Source organism: Lolium rigidum, chromosome 3 (assembly GCF_022539505.1).
Source record: "Lolium rigidum isolate FL_2022 chromosome 3, APGP_CSIRO_Lrig_0.1, whole genome shotgun sequence".
Lineage (NCBI taxonomy): Eukaryota > Viridiplantae > Streptophyta > Magnoliopsida > Poales > Poaceae > Lolium > Lolium rigidum.
In genome coordinates, this window is record NC_061510.1 from 299,860,007 (window position 1) to 299,886,351 (window position 26,345).

Sequence of the window (26,345 nt, forward strand, 5' to 3'; positions counted from 1 at the left end):
TGACTCCTTCCGAAATCCTGCGGGACCGGTACAACCAATCGATCTCATATTCGGTGACAACTGGAGCCCATCCGGGCTCCGCGGGTGATTGGGGAAGGCTCGCGCCGGATGATTGGCTGGAGCTCTTCGGATGCTTCGCCAGAGCTACTCGCTTCAAGGTGGCTACCGGATGCTTGGCTAAAGCTACCGGATTCTAAATGACCACCGGACTTTTGATGGCTACCGGATCCCTGCTGGTTGCCGGAATCGGTCTCCATCGGATCTGAAGCCGTGGATTCGCCGGGAGATTGTCTACGACGCTTAACGGGAAAAGAAGAAGAAGGTGCGGAGGAAGATTCCTCGTCAGACATTGGATGGGTAGGCGAAAAAACAGAAATCCCACACTTGGACCCCGCGTGAAGATCTACGAGTAAGAAGAAAACCAAAGAAAAAGAGGAAATAAGAACACCGTAGACCCAAGATCTGAAAAGCAAGCAGATGGCGAGCGAAGTAAGATTGGAACTAACCTTGAGCGTCGCAGTCGCTGAGGAAGTCTTTCGCCGGCGAAGGAAGGGACCTGCGGTCGTCGACGAGCACCGTCGACGGCGAGGCGGAGAAGGTCACGAAGAAGCAAGAATGCAGCGCGCTCGAAGAAGGTGCTGCAGAAGATTCCCGCACGACGAGGTCCGGCGGAAGCGCGGCGTAAGTTCGCCGGGCGGCGAAACTCAAGCGAGCAACGGCGGACGGAGAGCGGCGAAGGTGCAGAGGCGAGGAGCACTATGCGCAAAGGTATGGGAATGCGGAGAAGAGGAAGAAGAAGGGGTAGTTGTGCTTATAAAGGAGAGAGAAGATGGGCTGGAAACCGCTGGGCCTCGGCGGTTCGCCTCGCGGCCCGCGACGGTTCGCGCCACGGGCCGCCACGTGGCAAAGAGGTACACGCGAAAAAAGGGGAGGCCACACGGAGGCGCACACGGGATCCAAAACGGCTAGTGGGATCCGCAGCGGTGCATTAAATGGACGCGCGGGAGTCGAAGTGAAGCGACCCCTGACACTGGCATGTCAGTTACAGTGCGCATGTCACTGACAGGCGCGGGGCCCGAGATATTCTCGACGTCGTCGAGGAAGTGTTTAATGACTAAGATGCCGGAGGATAAGACACCGGATAATGCCTTAAGGCGAAGAGATAGCGATGATCTAGGCAAAGATGCCGGATCCAAGCCTAAGGCCGGATAGATTAAACCGGTATCCTAAAAAGAAAGAACCTGACATGGTCTGTTGGATAGGATCCGCCAGACTATACCAGCTTCGGGGACTAATGTTGGGGGGATGACCCCCGGTATGCCAAAGGCATGCCAAACCGGATGGTTTGAGCCATCAAGATACCGGTTTAATGTTCGTACCGGAACTTAAAGATAAGAACTTAGCTAAGTGAAGCTAAGCCGGTATCCCCAAGAGGGGTATGCCGGAACCAGGTAAGAAGATACCGGGCCACCGGAAGAACGAGCAGATCGGCGAGGACTGGTCAAAGATTCTCTCCGAGCTAGAAGACAAAGATGAGCTAAGCAAAGTAACTTTAGACGAAGGGCTGACGATAAAGAGAAGGATGACGGTCAAAGAAGCCGGAGGACGTCGGCATCCACGATTAAAGAGGACTCCGGTGTCTTCTATGATTAAAGTAGCTTTGTAAAGTAGTTTGTCTAGTCAAAGATGCCATTAGGGTTTCTTGCCACTGTAAGCCACCTCTCCCCTATATAAGGAGGGGGCTGCCCCTCTTACGGGCACGCACGAAGAGAGCTAGGTTTAGAAGAACTTGTACTGAGAAACTTGTAACCTGTTGAGATCTATAAAGAAGATGATCTAGAGCGAGTTCTTCCTTATGTCTTTCTTCTTCAACCTCTAGCCTTGGCTAAGTTCTTGAGGAAACCATCCGGAAGTTCATCCCATCTAATCACAAACCATCCCCCGAATCCTCTTGCGTCCATTCGGCACCAACTTAAGCCATCCTATGGCATCTGTCTGTTCACCACGACGACACAACTACAAGGAGCACTAGGACCTCTAATAACAGTTGTAAATGGTGTGCACAAAACAAAACAAAAAATCCACTATGGAGGGTACTACTACTTACTGCTAGATTAATCATACCGCAGGAACAAGAACGAAGCAGAATTGGCCAAGTACAATAGTATTGCTAAGCATTACCAAAAATGGCAAGAAAAAACATGCCATAGCCCTACCCTTTACATGCCTCCGCCCCTACATAATTGCCTTACATACTAACAAGTAGCAACTTAATGTTTATACTGCTATTACTTTATAGAACATATGAAGCCGGAAATTCAATTCGGCTCCCGGGTGCGTATGCTCCCTATACCAAAAACTTATATTTCGAGTTGTCGAAAAATTTTGACAAAAAATTCTACATGTACATCTCCATAATATATGTGCATTCGTCAAGTTTCATGAAAAATCAATATTTTTTGTGGTCTATGTAAAAAAGAGAAAATTTATCTTGTAAAAAGCATTATTTTTAGGACTGAGTTTTCTCTTTTTTACACATGTCACATGGCAAGTCCGTTTTTTTATGAAACAACTTTGTGAGCGCGTAGCACGTGAAGATATACGTGCAAATTTTTTGTTTCAATTTTTTTGAAATTCAAAATATGTATAAGATGAAATTCAAACTAGAGGGAGCATATGCTCCCATGTTCCAAAACACCACTCCCATATGAAGCAGTCAACAAAACAAGTTTATATATGATCACTACACAGGACTATCAAAATCTTGTACTCCCTCCATTCCATAATTCTTGTCGCGGAATTGGACGTATCTAGACGGGAATGGTGTTTTGGCACATGGGAGCATATGCTCCCTTTATTTTGAAATGCATGTTACGTACATTTTGAAATTTCAAAAAATTGAAACGAAAAATTCTAACGTACATCTTCACGTGCTACACGCTCACAAAGTTGTTTCATAAAAATCCGACTTGTCGTGTGACGTGTGTAAAAAAGACAAAATTCAATGCTGAAAATAAGCCTTTTCAGGAGATAAATTTTCTCTTTTTTACACAGACCACAAAACATATTGGTTCCTCGCGAAACTTGACGAACGAACGTATATTGTGAAGATGTACATGTAGATTTTTTTTAAATTTTTTTTCGACATTTCGAAATATAATTTTTTGATAGAGGGAGCATATGCACCCGGGAGCCGAATTGAATTTCCGGTATCTAGACACACTTTAGACATAGATACATCCAAATCTGCGACACAAATTATGAAACAAAAGGACTATAAGCAAATTGGGACACGACATTTAAGAATAAATGCAGTAACTATGATCTATTGTTTCCATCATTTGTAGGACATTAATGCTAATACTATCGATAGAGACAAGTTAATAGAAAAATAAATGAAACTATGGAAGATTGAAATATCTACCTAAATCCGAATGAATTAATCATATTTGCCGCTTTAGGTAGCCTGCAAGCTACCAATACTTGGCTAGGGTGCCAGATTAATAAGGCAAGATCAAATGTAATAATATTCTCATCTAACTAATTCAATGTATCATTAGAATCAAACCACGATAATTAAAGGAGATGTTCTTCCTAAACAAAATGATCAAGATTACACAGTAACAATAAGAAAATGTCTTTAACAGAAAATTCATGAATCACAAAGCATATAAGTCTGTTGGAGAGGAACCCAAAACTTACCTAAGCCCACGGATAGGGCTAACTGCCCGGGTCTCTTGAGTACATGTATTGTGACTCTCTTTTGGTACAAGGATCGAGTTGTGAGTAGCCATCTTAAGTTCTGATTACTTACTAACCTAGATTGTTGCCAATCATAGAGTTATGAAGAATCCATTTTCTTGAAGTGAAACTCAATCAGGTTTCCAAGTGTTGACTATATTAAAATCTTCCTGTTAAAACTTCCTGCAATGAACATAACTGAAATTAATGAATAAGAAACTCCAGCCAAGTTTTAAATTTTCATAATGATTGTTTCTATTATGATATGGCATACAACATGGTCATGTCAAGATTTAAGAATTTAAATTTTGTAAGACAAAATGAAAGATCTTCGTGACACTCTGAACATAGAAAATTCAGTAAAAACAACTTGTTTTGTGTGCTGCAACAGTAGGAGTCACAGAGGGAGACCTCCAAAATTGAGTTTCGGGCTCACTTTTGGCACTACAGATTTGTAGACAAACAAGGAATAAAGTGGTGCTTCAACTGTCAATACTGATAGAACAAGAAAGATTTGGGCTATGTGCTCCACCACGGTCAACAGGAAAATTGCATGGATAATTTAGTATTGGGTGAGTACTAATTATTTGTCACGAGTACCTTGTTAAACACAATATAAAACTGCTCAAAGGTTCTTATCTTAGGTGATTACCTAGTGCATAATGGCTGTGAGGTGAGGCGTAGCTTCCTAATCAATGTGCAAGAAATAGATGGACATATTTATCTTAGTTGCTTGCAGGAGAGTTTTTATGATACCGAAGAGGTAGAACCAGGAGAAAACACATAAGGCAGCATGGACGTTTTTTACAGGATACATAATAAGCTAATATAAGCACTTAGTTTTGATGAATAACAGACCATTTCATTAGCAAAAAGTATCTATAGGGTAGTAACTCAAAACAAGAACTCCTACAGAAAGGCCACACTAACATCGCTTTCGAAGAGATTGAATTCATCGGATGAAAAAACTAAAAGGAATTCAAAATTTAGCAAGCAATCACCATAATCTCAAAATTAATGCCACAAGAAACATAACCAAGATTTTTCGCAATTTGAGAAGGAAAAAAGAAAACAACACATAATCCAAAGGAAATATAGTGAAATCAAGATGAGAAGATACTCAGATGCACTTGTACAGCAAGAAAGGTAAGAGATGCTTGAGCTTTAAATTCCCAAAAAAATCTTAGACCAGCACAAGCATGCTCAATATCCACACCCACAAAATCTCCTAACACCAAAAGAGAATTGGAAATCTGGAGAGCAGCAGTTAAAAAAAGCTGCTCAGAAATTGTACAATAGAAGACATGATTTAACAAATTAAGAAGAACATCATATAGGAAGTAGCCATACATTCGGGGAAGAAGCTAGAAATTCTCTTTTTCCATTGCAGCAAGATGAAGGTGCAGAAGAAAGCACAAGCTGCTAGCTCCTTTATGTACACCTAAAACCTTTCTTGCACCTTCAAACAATATTTATGTGAAATCTTAGTTAGGATGCGCTCTGTTAATAATATAAGATTAAGTAAAATAGGAAATATATTAGTTGTACAAACCTGATTTGAGAACATCAAAGTCAAATTCGTAAGAACAAATAACATTGCAAGCCCCTTGGTCCCAAACCGTCCAGCCCTTCCAAACAGTGGAGGTGAATATGTTAGCCAAAGATAATAACGCCAACCACAAATAGTAGAGAAAATTTACCATTACCCTTTGCAAGTATGTATCAACATAATTAGGCATGTCATAGTTTATGACAATGTTGACATGTTCAATATAAATTCCCATGCCAACTAAATCTGTAATCACAAGAAATTGGTGGTGCTATGTGTTTAAGCTACTATGAAGGTAGAGTTCGAAGCTAAACTGAAAGTAGATTTCCAGATCAAGATAACAAAAAATAAAAAACTGCAAGATTAATAGCAGAGTACAAGAGAATCATAACAAAAAAAATAGTAGCTATGCCAAATCGAATCAACTGAGGTCAGACTAAATGAAGAAAAGCAACTTGATGTTTGATCACCTGCTCAAGGACTTAACCGATTTGGCCGGTAAAAGGTAGACTCCTTACCAGGGAGCGCGCCACTGTCCCCTCCATGGGTTCACTACAGCATGTGAAATGCGATGACATGAGTAGACCTCTGTGGCCCACGTCGAAGCCATTGTTGAGCCCTCTATTTGAGAGAAGCAACCGCCCTAGTCCCTCAACCACGCGAGCGATGTGGTCCGGTGAGCTTGATGGAGCGCCTCACATCATGCTACTGATCCAAAAGCACACTGGCAAGCAAGATGGCTAGGATGTTGTGGTTACATCGTGGTGGCACTGCCTCTCTCATTGGTAGCAGCACGTTTAGGGAAGGGGATAATTGCTTGTCCCCTCGTTCGGAGAGCGTCAACACCAGAGTCTGCACCATAACAATAAGATAAAGCAACCAGTTAAAACGTTGAGTAACCAATTTCTAAGCTGAACTGGATAGTATGATATTTTCATATGCACCATAACATACATGTTACTGGAAATTGTTGGAAGGAGAATAGTTCACCTCATGCACTGAATTCACACTTAACATTTACACTCCATAAGACATGACCTAACATGAACTTTGTAAACAATAATGCAAATAATACATACATAGGCAACTACTCATTATCAACTCACCACACTAGGCTAGGCAAGTTGATCATCACACACATTGGAAAAATGAATGCTGCCATTGCCTATGAATGTAGTAGTACTAGTATTTCAGCAACTCAAAAATCAAAACTTGCAAACTAAAACAAAGAGTAACCAGCATGAGAAAAAGGACAAAACATATGATCGGTTTCAGTGAAATGAATCAATACAATTTAATTTTGACATGCTTTATTTTGCAGCAGAAAATATCAAGATAGGATAAAATGAGAAAACAATAGTAAGATTTTGACATGCAACACCAAACCCGGACCAGAGGACCACATTGACAGCCCCATCAATGCATTCCCTAGTGTTTGGGACAACGTTTGCAACTTGCGAGTAAGCAACTTAATCTAAAGAACCATTTTCTGTTATCCTCACACAAGCATTGTAATGACCACGGATCATAGAACTTAGGCGCGCTAGAATAAGGTAACAGAGAAGAAAAATGATACATGTTGATCCCAAACAAGGCCTAAGAACGAGATGATGTTGGAAACGAGTCGATCGCATGCCCAAAGACAAATGAATGCTCAAAGAATGTAGTTCCAGACAAGGCAATCAAGTATCGCTAGAGTTACCCCATAAGGAATCGCTAGGGCCACCTAGGAGGCACCGACATAGCTGCTGGAACAGTTGTTGCTCCTTATGTGAGAACATGCAATGTTCATGTTAGTTCGGAGCAATATTAGACAGGTCAGATCAAATAACAATGTTCCAATGCAAAGCATACGACCAAAGAAAACTTTGCAAACATGAACACAAGCCATATGGACACATGCAAATGCACCACTAAAAACAAAATATATTTGTTCATGCTACTCATCGTCAACTACCACACTATGCTAGACTAGGCTAGCTGATCATGACACACTTTACGGAAAATGCAATGATGTCATTGCCTACATATGTAGTAGTACTTAGTATTTCAGCAACTCAAATAGCATGATAGCTTCAATTATGTTTATGTTTTGTAGTAGTAATTGTCTAAACATGCACACTTCATAATGCAATAGTCGTAAGACTGCAGGTGAATCGAGTGGTACTTTGCGTCCTAGATGCAACATACATTTCATGGCTTATTTTGAACAGAACATGTATAAGTAACAAAAAAAAAATCAATAACCAGACACTAGAGTAACATGTGCAAGACACAAACATTGAAGCATTAATAGAATGTCCACAACCAGAAATAATGCATTTAAGACTAAACAATGCCTAGCATCTACTTCCTCCAGATCGATTTAACAGGCGCGCACGCAATTTAAGATAAAGTTTGACCGTTGAATTGGTCAATGAAATATAAATTATATATATACACAATTTATACCATTAGATTCGTATTCAAATAAGGTTTCCAATGATATAATTTTTTAACATATATTCTATATTTTATTGACTAAAATAATGGTCAAAGTAATTTCTTGAACTACGTGCGCGTCTGTTAAACCGGTTCGGAGGGAGTAGTAATGATATAAACACACCTTGTCTGGTAGAACAGAAAGGTGAATCAATGCATGACAATTGTACAACTAGACTATCTTTATTTTAGCTTGACACACTTGACTGTCATGACACTTGACTAAGCTGGTGTCTTTCAGCTAAAGAAATGGAATCTTAGCACCTAACTAACTGCATGTTCGATTAGCTTATGCAAAGAACATTCTTTACACACTGCATTTGGGCAAATATAGCATGACCAAAAAAACTTTCATTTCATTGTGATTGATAGGGACACACCATGAAAATTGCGCAGATAGCATGAGCAAATAAAAAACATATAAACATTTGTTCGTGAGACCGAAGATGATTTTCTCCATACAAAACCTATGCAATTTCATTTATTATTATCAGCAAAAAATTAGTGTAAGCTTCAACCAATGTTTTGAAAATACTACGCGTTGTAGTGTATAGATACATGTGAATCCAGACAAATCTACGACATCGAATTTGGGACAGAGTAGATTGTTATCCAAATCTGATGCTTCCTGCATGTGAATAGTTGTACTTTCCCTCCCTAGAAGTAACATACATTTGATGATTAATTTGGTGTTGTACATATTTTAGTAAATAAACATCACTAACAATGTTAAAATTGGAAGCACCATGTTTACATTCACCACAATGATTACTGCTTAGCAGCAACTAGAATTGTGTGGTAATTAGAACCAACAGAACATAGTGCAGCAGATAAGCTCATATAAGTAGTCTCACCCACTAGTGGAGAAGAGGCCTTTGGTCCCAAGCAAATGTCCCACTGCTGAACCAAACCGGGTCCAATGCCCCCATTGGACCCGGTTCGTTTCTGCCCAGGACGACCCCACCCGCTGGCGCCTGTCTCGTAGCGGCCTTTGGACCCAGGTTTGTCATACAAACCGGGTCCAAAGGGTTCACCCGCAGGGCGCGGCAGGCCGTGTCAGCCCGGGGAACCCTTTAGTCCCGGTTTGTATGACAAACCGGGTCCAAAGGCCCCCCTCTGGCTATATAACCTTGCCCCTGCCCAAGTGTGAGCCACACTTAGCCATTTTTTCACTATCTTCACAAGAGGGGTGTATTGCTTTCCTCTCTTCTTCACATGCACAAGAGGTGTTCGATGAAATGCTTAAGAGGATTTGCCACTTGAGTTTACACAAATCAAGCCACACTTAACTTGCTTTTTTCTTCTTCATCGAGGTTAACGACTTTATCCTTTTCATCCGCAATTGATAAAATGCATGTGTATATATACATCGTGATGTTCCGTAATGGTTTTGATCAGCTTAATTATATCATGCGGATGAATCGGCAATGGATGTACATTAACCGACGGTTTGACGAGTTCATCGCGGGCCTGGATAATTTTATGGCCGTGGCGGAGGCAAACAAACATGGTGGCTTCATGTATTGTCCATGTGTGGACTGCAAGAATATCGTAAATTACGCTCACTCGAGTCTCATTCACAGCCACCTTCCGCGATCCGGTTTCATGCCCGATTACTATTGTTGGACCAAGCACGGAGAAAGAGGGGTTATGATGGAAGACAATGAAGAAGAGGAAGAGGATGATGACGGTTATCCCAATTTCCCCGAATACGATGATACTCGCAGAAGGCAATGAAGACAATGAAGTAGAAGATCAAGAGGCACCAGATGAGCCTGCTGATGATGATCTTGGCCGGGCCATTGCTGATGCAAGGAGGGAATGTGAAACTGAAAAGGAAAGGTTGGCCTTCGACAAGATGATAGAAGATCACAACAAATTGTTATACCCAACTTGCGAAGATGGCCATAAAAAGCTAGGCAGCACACTGGAATTGTTGCAATGGAAGGCAAGAGAACGGTGTCACCGACTCAGGATTTGGAAAGTTGCTGACAATAATTAAGAGGAAGCTTCCAAGGGGTAACGAATTGCCCGCCGATACGTACGAAGCGAAGAAGATTGTCTGCCCTCTAGGATTAGATGTGCAAAAGATACATGCATGCATTAATGATCGCATCCTCTACCGCGGTGAGTACGAGAATTTGGATGCATGTCCGGTGTGCACTGCATTGCGGTATAAGATCGGACGAGATGACCCTGGTGATGTTGAGGGCGAGCGCCCCAAGAAGAGGGTTCCTGCCAAGGTTATGTGGTATGCTCCTATAATACCACGGCTGAAACGCTTGTTCAGGAATAAAGAGCACGCTAGGTTGTTGTGATGGCACAAAGAAGACCGTAAGAAAGACGTGATGTTGAGGCACCCTGCTGATGGATCCCAATGGAGAAAAATCGATAGAGAGTTCCCAAACTTTGCACAGGATGCAAGGAACTTAAGGTTTGGTCTAAGTACAGATGGCATGAATCCTTTTGGAGAGCGGAGCTGCAGCCATAGCACTCGGCTCGTGACTCTTTGTATATATAACCTTCCTCCTTGGTTGTGCATGAAGCGGAAGTTCATTATGATGCCGGTGCTCATACAAGGCCCGAAGCAACCCGGGAACGACATTGATGTGTACCTGAAGCCATTAGTCGAAGAACTTCTACAGACTGTGGTCCCTAGCAGGTGTACGTGTGTGGGACGAGCACAAGCGAGGAGGAATTTGACCTAAGAGCGATGCTTTTTGTAACCATCAATGACTGGCCTGCTCTTGGTAACATTTCGGGACAGGTCAAACAAGGGATACAATGCATGCACACACTTGTTTACATGAGCTCGAAGGTGATTATTTGGAAAAAGGTCGGAAGGTCGTGTACTCAGGGCATCGTCGATTTCTTAGGATTACCCATCCCGTAAGAAAGAAAGGAAAGCATTACGACGGTGAGGCTGATCACCGGAGGAAGCCTCCCCATCATGATGGTGTTGATATATTTGGTATGGTCAAGGATCTAGATGTAATATTTGGAAAGGGTCCTGGCGGACGGTGCCGTTCCGAATGACGCTGCCGGACACGCGCCCATGTGGAAGAAGAAATCTATTTTTTGGGAGCTAGAATATTGGAAAGTCTTAGAAGTCCGCTCTTCAATCGATGTGATGCACGTGACGAAGAATCTTTGCGTGAACCTGCTAGGCTTTCTGGGCGTGTACGGGAAGACAAAAGATACACCAGAAGCACGAGAGGACTAGCAACGTTGGAAAGACCCCAAAAATCTGCATGAGAGAGTTAAAGGACGTCATTTATCCAGCTACGCTCTTACAAAAGCAGAGAAGGAAATATTTTTTGAATGTCTTAGCAGTATCAAGGTCCCGTCTGGCTTCTCCTCCAATATAAAGGGAATAATAAATATGGAGAAGAAAACATTCCGGAACCTGAAGTCTCATGAGCTGTCACGTGATAATGACACGGTTGCTTCCGATTGCATTGAGGGGGCTTCTACCGGAAAATGTTCGATCGCCCATTGTGAAGCTATGTGCATTCCTCAATGCAATTTCTCGGAAGGTAATAAACCCAGAAATTCTACCGAGGTTGCAGAATGATGTGGTCCAATGTCTCGTTAGTTTTGAGCTGGTGTTCCCACCATCCTTCTTCAATATTATGACACATCTCCTCGTTCACATGGTCGATGAGATTTCCATTCTCGGTCCTGTGTTTCTACACAATATGTTCCCCTTCGAGAGGTTCATGGGAGTCTTGAAGAAATATGTTCATAACCGTGCTAGGCCGAAGGAAGCATCTCCAAGGGCTATGGAACGAGAGGAGGTCATTGAATTCCGTGTTGACTTTATTCCTGACCTTAAGCCGATTGGTGTTCCCGAATCGCGGCATGAAGGGAGACTAAGTGGAAAAGGCACGCTAGGAAGGAAATCAATGATATGTAGGGACGGGATTTCTTTGACTCAAGCACACTACACGGTTCTACAAAGTTCCACCATGGTGGCTCCGTATATCGGTGACCACAAGAACTTTCTACGCTCCCGGAACCCGGGCGGTCGAACGATTGGATTAGACGTGAACACATGTCGACTTTCGGCGGTTGGTTGCAAAAACATCTCCTGAATAACAAAGATATTGAAGATCAGCTGTACTTGCTGGCCCGGACACCATCTTCGGCCGTAGTGACTTTCCAAGGGTACGAGATAAATGGGAATACATTTTACACGATCGCCCAAGATAAAAAGAGCACCAACCAAAACAGTGGTGTCCGCTTTGATGCAATAATGAATGAAGGCCCAAATGACACATATTATGGTTACATAGAGGATATCCGGGAACTTGAGTATGGACCTTCTTTTAAGGTCCCTTTGTTTAGGTGCAAATGGGTCAACAAAACAGGAGGCGGGGTTCGGGTAGACAAGTTGTATGGAATGACAACGAGTGGATCTCAACAATCTTGGGTATAGAGACGAACCATTCGTCCTAGCCAAGGATGTGGCCCAGGTTTTCTATGTGAAGGATATGTCTAGCAAACCAAGAAAAAGGAAACATAAGGAAACAAATACATCAAACGATGAGCCAAAGCGCCACATAGTTCTTTTACGGAAAAAGAAACATCGTGGGAGTGGAGGACAAGACAGACATGTCGAGAAGATTATAATAAGTTTGATGAAATTCCACCCTTCAGAGTGAACATTGATCCAAGCATCAAGTTAAATGATGAAGATGCTCCATGGTTAAGGCCGAAGAAGATTAAATGATGAAGATGCTCCATGGCACAAATGAGTATCTCAACATGGCAATCAATTTCCCATTTATTTTTGTGTAATCATTTAACTGTATGTAAGATATGAAAAGTGGAGATGTGGTTGGCTTTTTGTACCATATATATAGAGGAGATGTAGTCGTTCACGGGTTTGCAGGGAAAAATTCCGAGGCGCAGTTTCCGAAGATGCCGTAGGGCATGTGCACCAACAACATCTTCGAGAAACTGCGCCACGGGAGATTTCCCAACCCTTTCCCCAACACTATTAGAGGAGATGTAGTCGTTCGGGGGCTTGCGGGGAAAAAATTCCGAGGAGCAACTTCCGAAGATGCCGTAAGGCTTGTGCACCAACGACATCTTCGAGAAGTTGCGCCACGGGAGATTTCCCAACCCTTTCCCCAACACGGTTAGAGGAGATGTAGTCGTTCACGGGCTTGCAGGGAAAAAATTCCGAGGCGCGGCTTCCGAAGATGCCGTAGGGCGTGTGCACCAACAACATCTTCGAGAAGCCGCGCCACGGGAGATTTTCCAATCCATGGGAATGAATCTCCGCTTGGCTTGTTGATCTGCTTGGCAAGCCGTATCGATGCTCCTTTTATAGGCACAGCACCGCTTCTACTCGACAGGGCGTCGTGCGCTACATGCTTTATCTCATCGAGGAGTGCGTCCACCCATGCGTTCTTATCCTGCCGACATCTTTAGTCCCGGTTGTACCCACCAGCCGGGACTAAAGGTTACCCACACGTCCTTATCCCACCGACAGTTTTGTTAGATGACAAAAAAAGGATCTTTCGTCCCGGTTGTACCCACCAGCCGGGACTAAAGGTTACCCACACTTCTTTATCCCACCGACAGTTTTGTTAGATGACAAAAAAAGGATCTTTCGTCCCGGTTGTACCCACCAGCCGGGACTAAAGGTTACCCACACGTCTTTATCCCACCGACACTTTTGTTAGATATGACAAAAAAATGATCTTTACTCCCGGTTGTACCCACCAGCCGGGACTAATGTTTTCGGTGCCACTGCGTTCCCGCCTATTTTTCTTCCCGCGCTTTCCACTGCGTTCCCGCCTATTTTTCTTCCCGCGCTTTCCACTGCTTCCCGCCTCTGTCCTCCCGCCAATTTTTTCACTATATATATATGTAGGCTTGGCCTCCATTTACATATCACATCTAGACTCATATCTCGCAAACCTCATCACTCGTCCCATGGCTTCCATCGTATCTCTAACCCTCCGGGAGGCGGAGGCGCTTTGCGCGTCGAACTACCCCTGCCCGCCCGGCTACCGTGTCCCGACCGGCTGGTTGCCGAGCGTCGGAGGCGTACCGGTCCCTCCTGTCCCTCTAGGTGTGGCGCGCGAGATGGCCATCACGAACCACTACTACTTCGAGCTCACGCCAGAGCGGCGGAGGAATCCCCAGTGGCATCCCGACTACTTCCCGACTTGGGAAAGCTTCTTCATCAATCGGCGTGAGAGGGCGCTTGCCAGGCACGAGGAGGGCGGCCCGCCTCCTTCATACTTCAACGAGGCCGGCCGTCGGCTGTGGTGGTGCGGCCGGACTCTCCGAGGCGTCATGGCCTACCGTGGCCCCCGCCTGCGCTACCCTCGGTCCCAGCCCACGCGTGCCTCTCCCGTCGAGGTTCGACTACCGCGACCCCGATGCCGGCGACGATGATGACGGCGACTACGACGACTACGAGTGGCGAGTACTATAGGGCTAGGCACGAGTATGACTAAATGACTAGAACAGTCGAATCTGGTGATGTATCTTAATTAATTTTCGGTTGAGCTCTGTACTTTAATTCCATGTATGTGGCGGGAAACTTTTCTCCGAGGAGCTCTGTACTTTAATTTCAGTTCAATCGTAATAAATTTCGTGTCAACCACTTTATTGAACAAAACCAACCGACATCGACTTTATTGAAATTACAATAAAATAGATAAATTACTAGTCTAGTCTCTACTCGTCGTCGGAGGTTGTCTCCGTCCAAATGTCCTCCCACCGAGGGTCGTTTTCGGTCCAAGTTGTATTCGGGTTCTCGAGCTCGAAGGCGGCGACGGCCCTACGGTGGCGCTCGTCGGACCTGCGTTGTGCCCTAAGGTTAGCAAAGAACGCGTCGGTGTTGTCGGCATCATTGGGGAACTGCGCCCTCCACCGGCGCATCAACCGCTCGTCGCGCTCGGCGATGGCGATCCTGCGCTGCACTGGCGGTGCCGGCGACGGTCCTCGTCGTCGACGAGGCACGGCGGCGGCGCGAGGAACTCCGCCTCCTCTAGCGATTCAACATCCGGGAAGTTCATGTCTCGCCCTGGCCGCCGAAAGCGCCACGCCGCCGTGTCGTAAGCGCGCGCCGCCAGCTCCGGCGTGTTGTACGTGCCGAGGGTGAGGCGGAAGCCACCGGCGCGTATCTCGGCGGTGAACCTACCGCTCGGACGCACTCGAACGCCACGGAAACCGGACGCCCTCGACGACGTGGAGGCATCCCGGAGATGAATGAGCGGAGGCGGTGGCGGCGTCTGGTTGCGCCCGCACTCGTCGCTCTATATAGCGCACGCGGGGCATGGCACGTGTATGCCACGGCTACACACGTCGCACGCCGGCGTCGGCGGGGCGAGGCACGTGGAGCGGTGGCTACACGTCGCACGACGGCGTCGACGGGTAAGCGACACGTGTGGCACGGCGGAGGGACACGTGGCACGGGGAAGGGACACGTGTGGCACGGCGGCGAGTGGCCGTACATGGCGGTGACGGTGGTGGCCAGTACACGGCGGTGGCGGTGGCGGTGGTGGCCAGTACACGGCGGTGGCGGTGGCCAGTACACGGCGGTGACGGTGGCCGACACGGCGGTGGCGGTGGCGGCGGTGGCCAGTACACGGCGGTGGCGGTGGCCAGTACATGGCGGCGGCGGCGGTGGCGGTGGCCAGTACACGGCGGTGGCGGTGGCCAGTACATGGCGGCGGTGGCGGTGGCGGTGGCCAGTACACGGCGGTGGCGGTGGCGGCGGTGGCCACTACACGGCGGTGGCGGTGGCGGCGGTGGCCAGTACATGGCGGAGGCGGCGGTGGACACGTGTGGCATGGCGGAGGCGGCGGTGGACACGTGTGGCATGGCGGCGGTGGCCAGTACATGGCGGCGGCGGCGGTGGCGGTGGCCAGTACACGGCGGTGGCGGTGGCGGCGGTGGCCAGTACACGGCGGTGGCGGTGGCGGCGGTGGCCAGTACGTGTTTTTTTTGATTTGAAATAAGGCGGGAATGAAATTTTTTAAAAAAATTGGCCTTTGGACCCGGTTTGTAATACAAACCGGGACTAAAGGCCTTTTGCGCGCGTAGCCAAAAACGCAGCAAAAATGGCCTTTAGTCCCGGTTTGTATTACAAACCGGGTCCAAAGGGTCTTTGGACCCGGTTTGTAAGACGAACCGGGACCAAAGGGGGGCACTATAGCCGCAACTCCTTCGTCTCCGCGGAGATCAATCCCGCGGAGACGAACGACCGCACGCCGCCAGGCTGCCCAAAACTCGCGCGCCGTCGCTGCTGCCGCCCCTGCCGCACGCAACCGCCGCCGCCGCACGACGCCGCCGCCGCACGACGCCGCCTCCTCCCCAGCCGCGCGCACGCAACCGCCGCGCGCCGTCTCCGCCGCCTCCTCTCTCCGCCGGCAACCGCCGCCGTCTCCACCGCGCAGCACCGCCGCCGTCTCCGCCGCCTCCTCTCCACCGGCAACCGCCGCCGTTGCCGCCTCCTCGTCGACCGCGCCTCCTCCTCCGCCGGCAAGAGGTGAGCCGGCCGGCCCCCTCTTTTTTTATTGTTATTTATATTTGTAAAATTATTGTGTTGTTAGTATATTAATTGTTAGTATAGTACTTAATTAGAAAAAATGTTAGTATGTTAATTAGTATAGTTAGCTAGAAATAGTATAGTTGTTACTATTACTATAGTTAGAAAAATTAGTTATAAGTACTTGTTAGATAAAAAGTTATATGTTAGGAAAGTAGTGAAAATTATAGTTAGAAAAAGTTATGAAAATAATATTTGTTAGAAATAAGATAGAAAATTATAGTTACAAAATTATAGTCGTGAAAATTATTAGTATAGTTAATCCGATATGTTAGAAAAAGTAGTGAAAATTATAGTTAGAAAATTGTTAGTATAGTTAATCCGGTCGTGCGGGCGGCCTTGCCCGTGCCGAGTCGGTGGCGGTGCCCCTACCGTCGCCCGTGGCTGTGCCAAGCCCGTGGCGATGCCCCTACCGGCGCCCGTGCCGGTGCCGAGTCCGTGGCGGTGCCCCTACCGGCGCCCGTGGCTGTGCCGAGTCCGTGGCGCTGCCGCCGCGACATAGTGCCGACGCCCCTGCCGGCGCCCTCAAAATATATAGGGTATATATGTAGTGCCGGCGCCCCCCAAATGGTAGTTCCGGCGCCGACTAACATATAGTGAAGTTATTTTTTAATTTATGTTAACGTTGGTACATATATATATGATTTGTTTTCGTAGCTACGATGCCGCGAGCGGTCGCCGCGCCGTGGTCCGACTCTTCTAGAGGAGATGGAGCGGATGGGGAGGTCCGGGACTGGGCTCCGCCGGGGTGGCACTCGGGAGGTCTTAGCTTCCGGGTCGCGCACCTTGGTGCGGAATCCGGGTCCCGTTGTCGACCCGGATATTCTTTGGTGGAGGTCTTATGGGCCACGGTCGTTTCGAGAGGAGCCGGCCCCGCCGGAGGAGGTAGCTCAGCGCATTGAAGCGGAGGACCAGCACGTTCGCCGTTACATGTACGCGTTAGACAACATGTATAGGACCGGATGGAGCGTTATGCGGGGATCTCATGTTAGCTATGCTCCCGTTGTTGTTCCGTGGCTTTGGGGGTACACCCAGCGCGGCTCAGGACCCGGTCGGCGCCCTCTAGGACCCGGTCTGCGCGGTTGAGTGGTTGTAGTAGTGATTGATATGTATTAGGGTTAAATAAACATGAACCCGATCTATGTATGCATGTAACTGCACTATCTCGCTTTCAGCACTATATTATCGATCCTTAGTTAAGAACTACATATGTAACTCCATTTTCAGTTTTCTGCATTATCCTTAATTTGATCATATGATGGTTCCTATATATGTATAGCTTGCAGGTCGTTGTAGAAAGCATGGACGAGAGATGAATTTGAAGAAAATTTCATGGAGAACCTCATAGCAAACGGTACTCTGGATGATCGCGACGACGACGTTATTCCAGATGATGGCGGTGACGATGTCACCGCAACTTATTTGAATGACTCCGGTGAGGGAGCGGAGAATATTGAGGAAGAAGATCCTAGTGGCGCCGGTGAGGAACAAGATCATCATAATGGCTCCCGAACTGTAGTTATCACCGAGGTATATAAACTAATTAAGCCGCTGTTGATCGACTAGATGCATTAACTAATTAAATTGTACTTGACTATGAATTATTTCTTTTTTAGCCCTCCGGATCGAGCACTTCTTCTGTAAAGTCGAGGAAGCGAGGCCCGGCCAAAAAGTTGGACGACGGTGTTAGGCACAACATCACCCACATCGCTAAGGATGGTAAACCGATTGCTCCAGAGAAAGGTGCAAAGGAATTTATAGCTCAATGCGGAGTGCTTGTTAGGGACCACGTCCCGATCACCGTTCGAGAATGGAACAAGCCGAAGGGACTAGTGCTGTCTCTGCGAGGAAGAAGGTCAAGGTCTTTATATCGATGATGTAGCCAAAAACAGCATTATGGACAAGCTCATGTCACATTTCAACATAGTACCGGAAGAGGGGGGTGACGCTGAAAAGGCCAAGATGGAGCAGGCCCTCCGCGAGTTTGGCAAGAAGAAGATGGCCGAACTATTCAAGAGCCACAAGAAAAGATTGCGCCGCCTTATCAAGATAAAGAAGACTGCGGACAATGAGAAGGTAAAAACTCAACTGGGAAGAATTCGTGAAGTACAGACACGGAGTCGGAAGAATTTAAGAGAAGGTCGGAAATAAATAAGGCAAATGCTGCGTTGAAGCTATATCACCAAATTCCGGGTCCAGGTGGATACGGGGCTAACCGTCCTAAGTGGCAAGCAGCTGAGGCGGAACTGACCGATAAAGGGATCAGATTAGGGACACACGGTTGGATCGAACGGTGCAAGGAGTGGTTCTACGGGATTGGGGGAACGTTGCATCCGGAAACGGGGAAGTGCATCTATAAGAAAGCTCATCCGAAGGTTCCCATTGATGCCCTGGAAAGAGCACATAGGGACGTGGAGGCGGGGTTGTTCCAGCCCGAAAGAGAGAACGATGAGCTGACACGCGCCCTTGGGAACAAAGAACACGGCGGACGAACACGAGGCACGAAGGCTCCGTTCCGTGGAAGTATGGCTTTCCTGCGGAAAGGAAGAGATTTCCGATAAAAGCCATGAGAGGAGGAAGGCAGGGGAAACGGACCGCACGGCTAACTTAGAGGAGGGTATGAGCACCATGAAAGCCCAATTAACCATGGTAACCCAAGTACTTACATCTCAGATGGCTCAGGGGCAGGCTGTAGATCCTGCATTGCTCAATGCCATCGCCCGGCTGCAATCTCAACCACACCGGAAAAGCAGCGTGGCTTCCTCTCAGCAGGTGGATGATGATGATGATGATGACCAGGTGGTCGAGCCTCCTCGCTACCCCCCCGTGCATGATCTCACTGAGAGCCGTCCTTGTGAGCTGCATGTTAAAGTTTTCAACCTATCCTTCAAGGCGGCGGTCGGCATCCTCTTACCTACAAGGTCTTACCATTGCCGTTCGGTCCAAGACGACTTTGCTGGTTGTGATGGTGGATGAAGTGATGAGAGATTATGAGGGGTTGGTGCTTGAGCACCCTGCAGGTGAAGATGGGGAAATCAAAGAGCTGGGAGAAGCCCGTAGAACCACCGTGCAATGGCGGAAGGAGAACATTGTGTTTCCAGGTGAGAAGCCAACAAGCATGCCACCTCCGCCTCCTCCGCCACCCGAGTCTCCTCCGCGTGATGATTCTCCCGTGCGCGATGATGATTCCCCTATCCATGACCGGTCTCGCTCCGCGTGAAAATACTCCGCCGCCTCCTCCTCCTCGTCGGGAGACTCCGCCGCCTCCTCCTCCTCGTCGGGAGACTCCGCCGCCTCCACTTAAGCAAAGAGGAAGCTGTCCGCGGCACCTCCTACAGCTCCGAAGAGATCATCAACTCCAATGAGGGCACGGACTCCGGAGTTGTTACCACATGAGCGGACTGAAGAGCAAAAGGCGTTTCTTGCGCCGAAGAAGGTGTTTATTCGATCGCAGACAGTGAAGCACTTTGCCGAGACGAGAATGAAGAGACCTGAGCTGAGAGCTGATTATGACCGCTCTCTTGGACAGTCCTCTAGAGCGAGCAAAGAAGCAAAAAAAGTCGCCCAGCTTGGACAGCGGGACATTCAGGCCGCACCCCACTTCATCGTGGAGCCATATCATGATCCAGAGACGGCATCGATGATCGAACGGGCGGCTAGAGCTCAGGGAGCATCAGTTGAGTACGAAGATTACTATCCAACGGCTCAAGTGTAAACACGTATAGATACGGAAAAGATCTCGTCAAACCTGGCGAGCTCGCGCGTCTAGGGACTCAGATGCGAAGGTTGCATGAATGGTACCTGAAAGCCTGTCGAAGAAGTGAAAGCTACCTCACGGTGTATCTTAGAGATGAGCATTACTTCCGGGGGAAGACGAGATAAACCTTGAGTTAGAAGAAGCTGTTTCAGTTATTCAATCAAGACGCCCTCGACAAAGCTGTCATCGGTTGCTACTGCTCGTAAGTGATTTATTTGTGTAATTAAGTTTGTAGCTCATTCATTTGCACTAACAATTATCCTCATTATATTCTTTGTGTACGCTATACATTTAATTATGCAGAATGAAGAAGCTGGAATACAAAAGAGGCAAGCTCGTACCGCTGGGGTTCATAGACCCAAACACAGTTCATGAAGTTACGGTTCGACGGTACCCCAAGGACACAGAGGACAACATCGTAATGTTTTTAGAGAAGCAAGCAGACAAAGAGGATATATTCTTTCCCTACAACTTCAAGTGAGTGTTATATATAACATACATTATGCTTGTGCACCTTCCACTTTATTCTCGTAATCATTGAGCTATGCTTGTGCAGTTTCCACTTTATTCTCCTAATCATTGATCTTCACCTTGGAGTCGTAAACGTCATGGACTCGAAACGTAAAGAATATGTGGAATGGGCGGACATGGCTGCCATCCTCCAGAGGTAGTTTCAATCAATTTCGTATTGGCATCTTCATCTCGCTCTAATTCGAAGATATCATCAACTAATCAATTACTCATTTACTCATTATTTTTTGCCGGGCAGGGCTTGGAAACGGTTCATCAATACTGTTCCGGGTGAATGGAAACCGGAGCTTACATTTAGAGATTACGCTGTAAGTAGTACTATATATATAGCTATGTCCGTGAAACTTTATATATGATATTTACTTTCAATACGATGCTTGATTATTAGTTTGATCGAACTATTTTTTCGTAAAGTGTATGAGGCAGGAACAAGGGAATAACTTATGTGGATACTACGTCTGCACCTTCATGCGTGACATGTCCTGTCCCAAGGGTGGGGATGCCCAAATACACCACACTCGTGTACGATAACAAATTTTCACAATTAATCTTAATTAGTACCATCTATTGTATTGAGTTCCATTCATATATTGATCTCCTTTTTAAATATAGATGACACGCCTGCGGGACACTCTCATAACAGCGGATCAAATAAAAGCAATTCAAGAGGAAATCGCGGGATTCTTTATTACCGAGGTCCTTACCCCAGGTGGAGAGCACTGTCGACGGATCGTGACGGGGAACGAAATCCGTCGAGGACATGTTGTATTGTAAATATGCATGCATTACGTGTACTGTTGACGATGTCGTGTACTGTTGACGATGTCTATATATATTCATGATGATTTTTTGTGGTTTCTTGAATGATATATATGCATTGCTGAAACTCTGCCGTGGCAGAGAAACGCCCTGTTTCTCTGCCGCGGCAGAGAAACGCTGGTACAGCCTAAACCTGTGCCGCGGCAGAGAAATAGCAATTCTCTGCCGCGGCAGAGGAACCTAGGCCCGGTTCGTACCACGAACCGGGACCAAAGGTCTTCCACCACGAGCTCCCTGGCCGCACCACGTGTCGAGGCCTTTAGGCCCGGTTTATCTTTGAACCGGGACTAAAGGGTACCCCCTTTAGTCCCGCCTAGTTGGTCCCGGTTCGGGAACCGGGTCTAAAGACCCAAATGGACCGGGCCTATTGCCCCGTAAAGTAAATCTGGTCGAGGAGAGTAACAATGAGGTTTGATTAAAGCATACTTGATTGAGATTTCTTGTACAAAAGACTAACATCTATATAATGATGTTTCCGATATTATGATTTCAGTAAATAATGCATTAAGTAAATGCAACAATTCAGAAGAAAATAAGAAGAATTAATCTACCACAAACAATACAAAAAAACAAGCATTGAGTGGGTGAAGTGATTTTTAGAATTATAGAAGCAACATGACATATATACAGAAGATCTAACAATTGATCTTACCATTAATTCCCAATCAGAAAAGGTACATCAACACTTGAAAACCAAACAAGTATGACTAGTGACCTCCAACCATACGAACTACGCAGACAGGCTTGTCATTTAAAATCCATGAAACTACAACCAATACATGCCATGAAGCAACAAATGGTCAAATCTGCATATATGTACCCAACTGTGATGTCAAATCACCAACAGCACACCAGCTCGCCCACCTCTTCTCATAGTAAGGGTCATCACTCGTACCTGTTAAAAACACACTGGGCACGTGTTATAGGCTTATAGTAGTGCTCACCACTATACATGCTCCATGGTAGAAGTGTTGCCAACATACACAAGAATTTAGTTGTTGCTACAGCCTTGGTGTTTTGCCAAAACAACATTTCAAATGAGGCATTTACCTCCCAATGGAAGAAACACCTCGATGAACATAGGAAAGCAACCACCTTGGGTCGTCAACTAGGTCCGGGCAGGGGGTACTTCGTAGTTCGCACCCCTTTTGGCTCTCAGTACTGGCGGTGGGGAGGCTCGATCAGCAGGGCGTATGGTGTGGCATTGGCGGCAGGTCCGGTGTGGTTGCTCACCATAGGTGAGCTACTCTTGCCCAATCTGCTTGCAGCAAGATGTAAATATTCATTAACAAAATCATGCATTGTACACACATGGATCACACCAGAAAATGTAGTATTTTATGTCATTTCACACTATATACTCATAATATAACGATTATATCTTGAAAGAAACTGGTCAGACTTGAGTGCAAATGCACATTCTCTTTCTGCATGAAAGTGCACAATGTCTCCAAATGTAAGTCTACATGATCACATGAACCATTGGCACTTATATGTTCAGAGCTACAGACCAACAAAGTATATTATGCACAAAATTAGCTAGAAGACTGCAAGTTTATATGTGAACACTTCAATATTTGACAAAATATATAGTTCAAGAAGACACATAGATACATAACATAATATCATGTCCATAAATATATAAGCACTTTACCATGGAAAATTATCACAACACACAACACGCCAGAGATCCGCCAACCAGATAAAAATTCATGTAAATCTAACACCTCAATAATACATGTTGTAACTAATCTACACCATATGAATCAATTACTATAGAAGTTCATGTGGATGTGATACTCAATTTTAATTAGATCTTAAATGGGACATGGTTCTTTGAATTCACATGTCGTCCTAAATGTGAACTCTATAAGTGTATGAGAGTGCCAAATTCTTGAACAATATATGTTCTCTATTTCCGCAAATTTCCTGAAGCTGAATGCATATTACAAAGTATGGAATTTCTTATATAAAGAAGTTATGAACTCCACAGCTACTGTAATTAACCCATAGAGATAGACCAGTAAAACTTGTGGCCTTGTTGATGTTTTTCCCTTTGCCCAACTACCAAAAAGGCAAGATGGTAAACACTAAGCCTCGAATAATGACTATCCCACGCACACACTCTTACATGTGACTTTACGGGTTCTTCTGCAACAATGCACTAAACTAGCATATTGGCATGAACACGTAACAAGTAATCATCAAGAAGCAAAACATAATTTAGGAGCATGTAGAGGAAATTCGCCAAGCAAGTTACATGAAACATGACAGAAGTTAATATACCTGTGCGAAATTCGAAGCAATGGAGGTTGAAGTTGCATTTTTGAAGGAGATCAATGCCATTACAGCAACTGGTAGGGGACAACTACCGAGAGGTAGCATTCATCAAATTTCAGGGACTTGCCAATGGTAGTCTGGCATACTAATACGATGAACAAATCAAACGGCACACCTAGCAGCTGAATGCGTAATGAAACTGAGAACATGAGTTACACAAGCCAAGTCTGGCGATTAAAACTCGCGAGCTAAATGAGTAACTCGAGACTCGACTCGGCTCGACTCGAACTCGGTGTATAACGAGCCGAGCCGAGTTTTATATTGTGTCGTTAAACGAGTTCAAGCTAAACAAGCCGAGTTCATCGAACTTGCGAGTAGCTCGTTCACTTCGGTAAAAGTGAGCAATATGTTGTATAATCTGGTGAAACAAACAAATCCATCCCAAAATGGGCAAGTGGTGATGTGTTGGCCCAAGCCCACTATATTTGTGGTTTCGAGACTTGGCAATCTTAGCCTCATAATATATTGATTTTTGTGGTTTATATTATTCCGTTACCATAATCCTAATGATTGTTTTGCATCATTCATGCCCAAAGTGCCCTAATATTCGGGAAAATACATTATACCTTTTTACAATTTTAAATCAGCTACTCGCGAGCTTTGCGAGTCGAGCCGAGTCTCAAATCTGGACTCGATTGTTAAACGAGCCGAGTTGAGCTAACTCGATTGTTGACATGCTCAGCCCTAAGCCCAGATAAGAAAAAGAGAGCATTTACAAGCTTTTTGCAATAAAAAGAGATTACAGAAAATAGTCTACAATAGTTAAAACATATATTTTAGTTTAACCAACTTGTGCTTCTCAGATTTTGGATATCATCCAAAGCCTGGGAGGCGTGATAATGACGGTCCTGATTACTCAGGTGGCGTCCGGTGGCATGAACTTTTTCCGCTTTCACAGCCTCTTGGGATAACATTCACACAAGAGTAGCGTTGCCACTGAATGAATGAAATAAAAGAGTAGAGTTCATTTGTGTAGACTGTAGAAGATGGCAGAAAATTGAAGATAAATAAACATATAGCTCACCGTCAGCTGTTGTTGGGAGGTCGCCACCAGTAGCACGTATGTCGGAGTCGTGCCGGCAGCAGCACCACTTTGGGCAGCTGACCCCATCTCTTTTTTCATTGCCTCCCCGCTGCCATTCCTGCACCTCGGCGAGCTCTTCTTGCCGGCGCCCCTCCATCTGGCGGTAGCCGCCGCCAAGCTTTCGCCGTGTCCTCACCTTGCTCTACAAAGCCAGCAATAGGGACACGCCGCCTTGGCTCGCTCGTTCTGGCCACAGTAGCAAACACAACCATGAGGCCGACCGGCGCCGGTGAAGGAGCAGACCTGGAGGCGTCATCACCATCCCCTGTTGCTGCTGGTTCGCCCCTGCTGGATTTTCGTGCACGAGGGTGCACTGGGGCCGGAGCGGAGGACTGCTCGCGGTGGAGGAGGAGCTGGGGTGGTCGACGGCCTGATCTGGATTGGGGTGGCCGGCGGCTCGATCTGGATTGTTGTGGAGGGCGGCACATGGAAGAGAAAGGGGCGGCGGGGAGAGCGGGGGTCGCATGAGGGAGGTGGGGAGGCCGGGGAGGGTGCGAGGAGTCGGGGTTAGGATCAAGTAAATCAGGAGGAAATTGCGGCTTGATTTAGGGATGAAATTTTGTCTCGCGCTTGCAGCTTGCTCGCCCACTCCTCAATTTTTTCGTCTCCCCCACGCAGCCCAAAACTAAATATGGTAGGCGGCAAAGCCCCAAAATTCAACGCAGGAAAAAAAAATTGGACAAGCGCCTACTCTGGAGTCTGGACGTGTCCTACACATTCCACGTAATTTCATTTGACAGATCCTCTCTCTTTATTTTTCGGCAAACTCAACCATCCCATTTTATTTCTCTATAATAAAAACATACTGAAGGAATTGGGATGGTCGAGGGCATTGCTGGGACGGGCCGTCAGCGACTCTATCGATATGATCGCTGGTCACGGTAAGCAGATGCGTCGATCGAGTGTTCGAGGTACTATCATGTCAGCGGCGCACGACATGGCACAGACAACATAAGGAATCGGTCCAATAAGAAAAAAATATGTCTACAAGTTAGATGTGAGATATAGAGGAGGTGGGAAGTGTCGGTAATGGCACTCGTTCTTCCTGTGGGTGATGAATTGGAGCAAAGAAGTTTCAAACCGAGCTTTGCTAGACTTAGATATCGCGGGGTTATGGTTCATGAAACCGGCAGTTGACCGCCTGAGTGGAACCACAACGTTAAGCCGTTCTCGCCGTGTGAGGGTTTGAACTGAGGCATATTGGTTCGGCGGAATATGGTGCGGTGATGGCTGTATGAATTATGATGGCGCTAGGTTTCTAACTATGATTGCATGACGGCAGGAGCAGACTTGCGGGAGGCGAGGGCAGCCGCGGCGAGCACGGCGGCAGGAGCTTGGGCGATGGGCGACCGCCGTCGCGGGCATGGAGACGACGGGCGAAAGCTTCGGGAACGGCAGCGGGGCAGCGTCGGCAGACTCGGCCTCTACATCTCGCTTGGATGGTTGGAGAGAGGGCGCCGAGGAGGTG

The 26,345-nt window shown here is 46.4% G+C and overlaps 1 protein-coding gene across 1 annotated transcript in view; it reads right to left on the reverse strand.

The window, feature by feature from the left end:
* The window catches only part of LOC124696739, a 28,036-nt gene extending 2,693 nt beyond the window's left edge, over positions 1 to 25,343 (reverse strand). Inside the window, exons 1-3 of the mRNA XM_047229419.1 lie at positions 25,121 to 25,343; positions 23,826 to 23,932; positions 507 to 756 (exon numbers count right to left, since the gene is read on the reverse strand). Of these exons, the coding sequence (XP_047085375.1) occupies positions 507 to 756; positions 23,826 to 23,932; positions 25,121 to 25,343 (580 nt within the window). The remainder of the gene's footprint in view (positions 1 to 506; positions 757 to 23,825; positions 23,933 to 25,120) is intronic.
* Between the last annotated feature and the right edge of the window lie 1,002 nt (positions 25,344 to 26,345).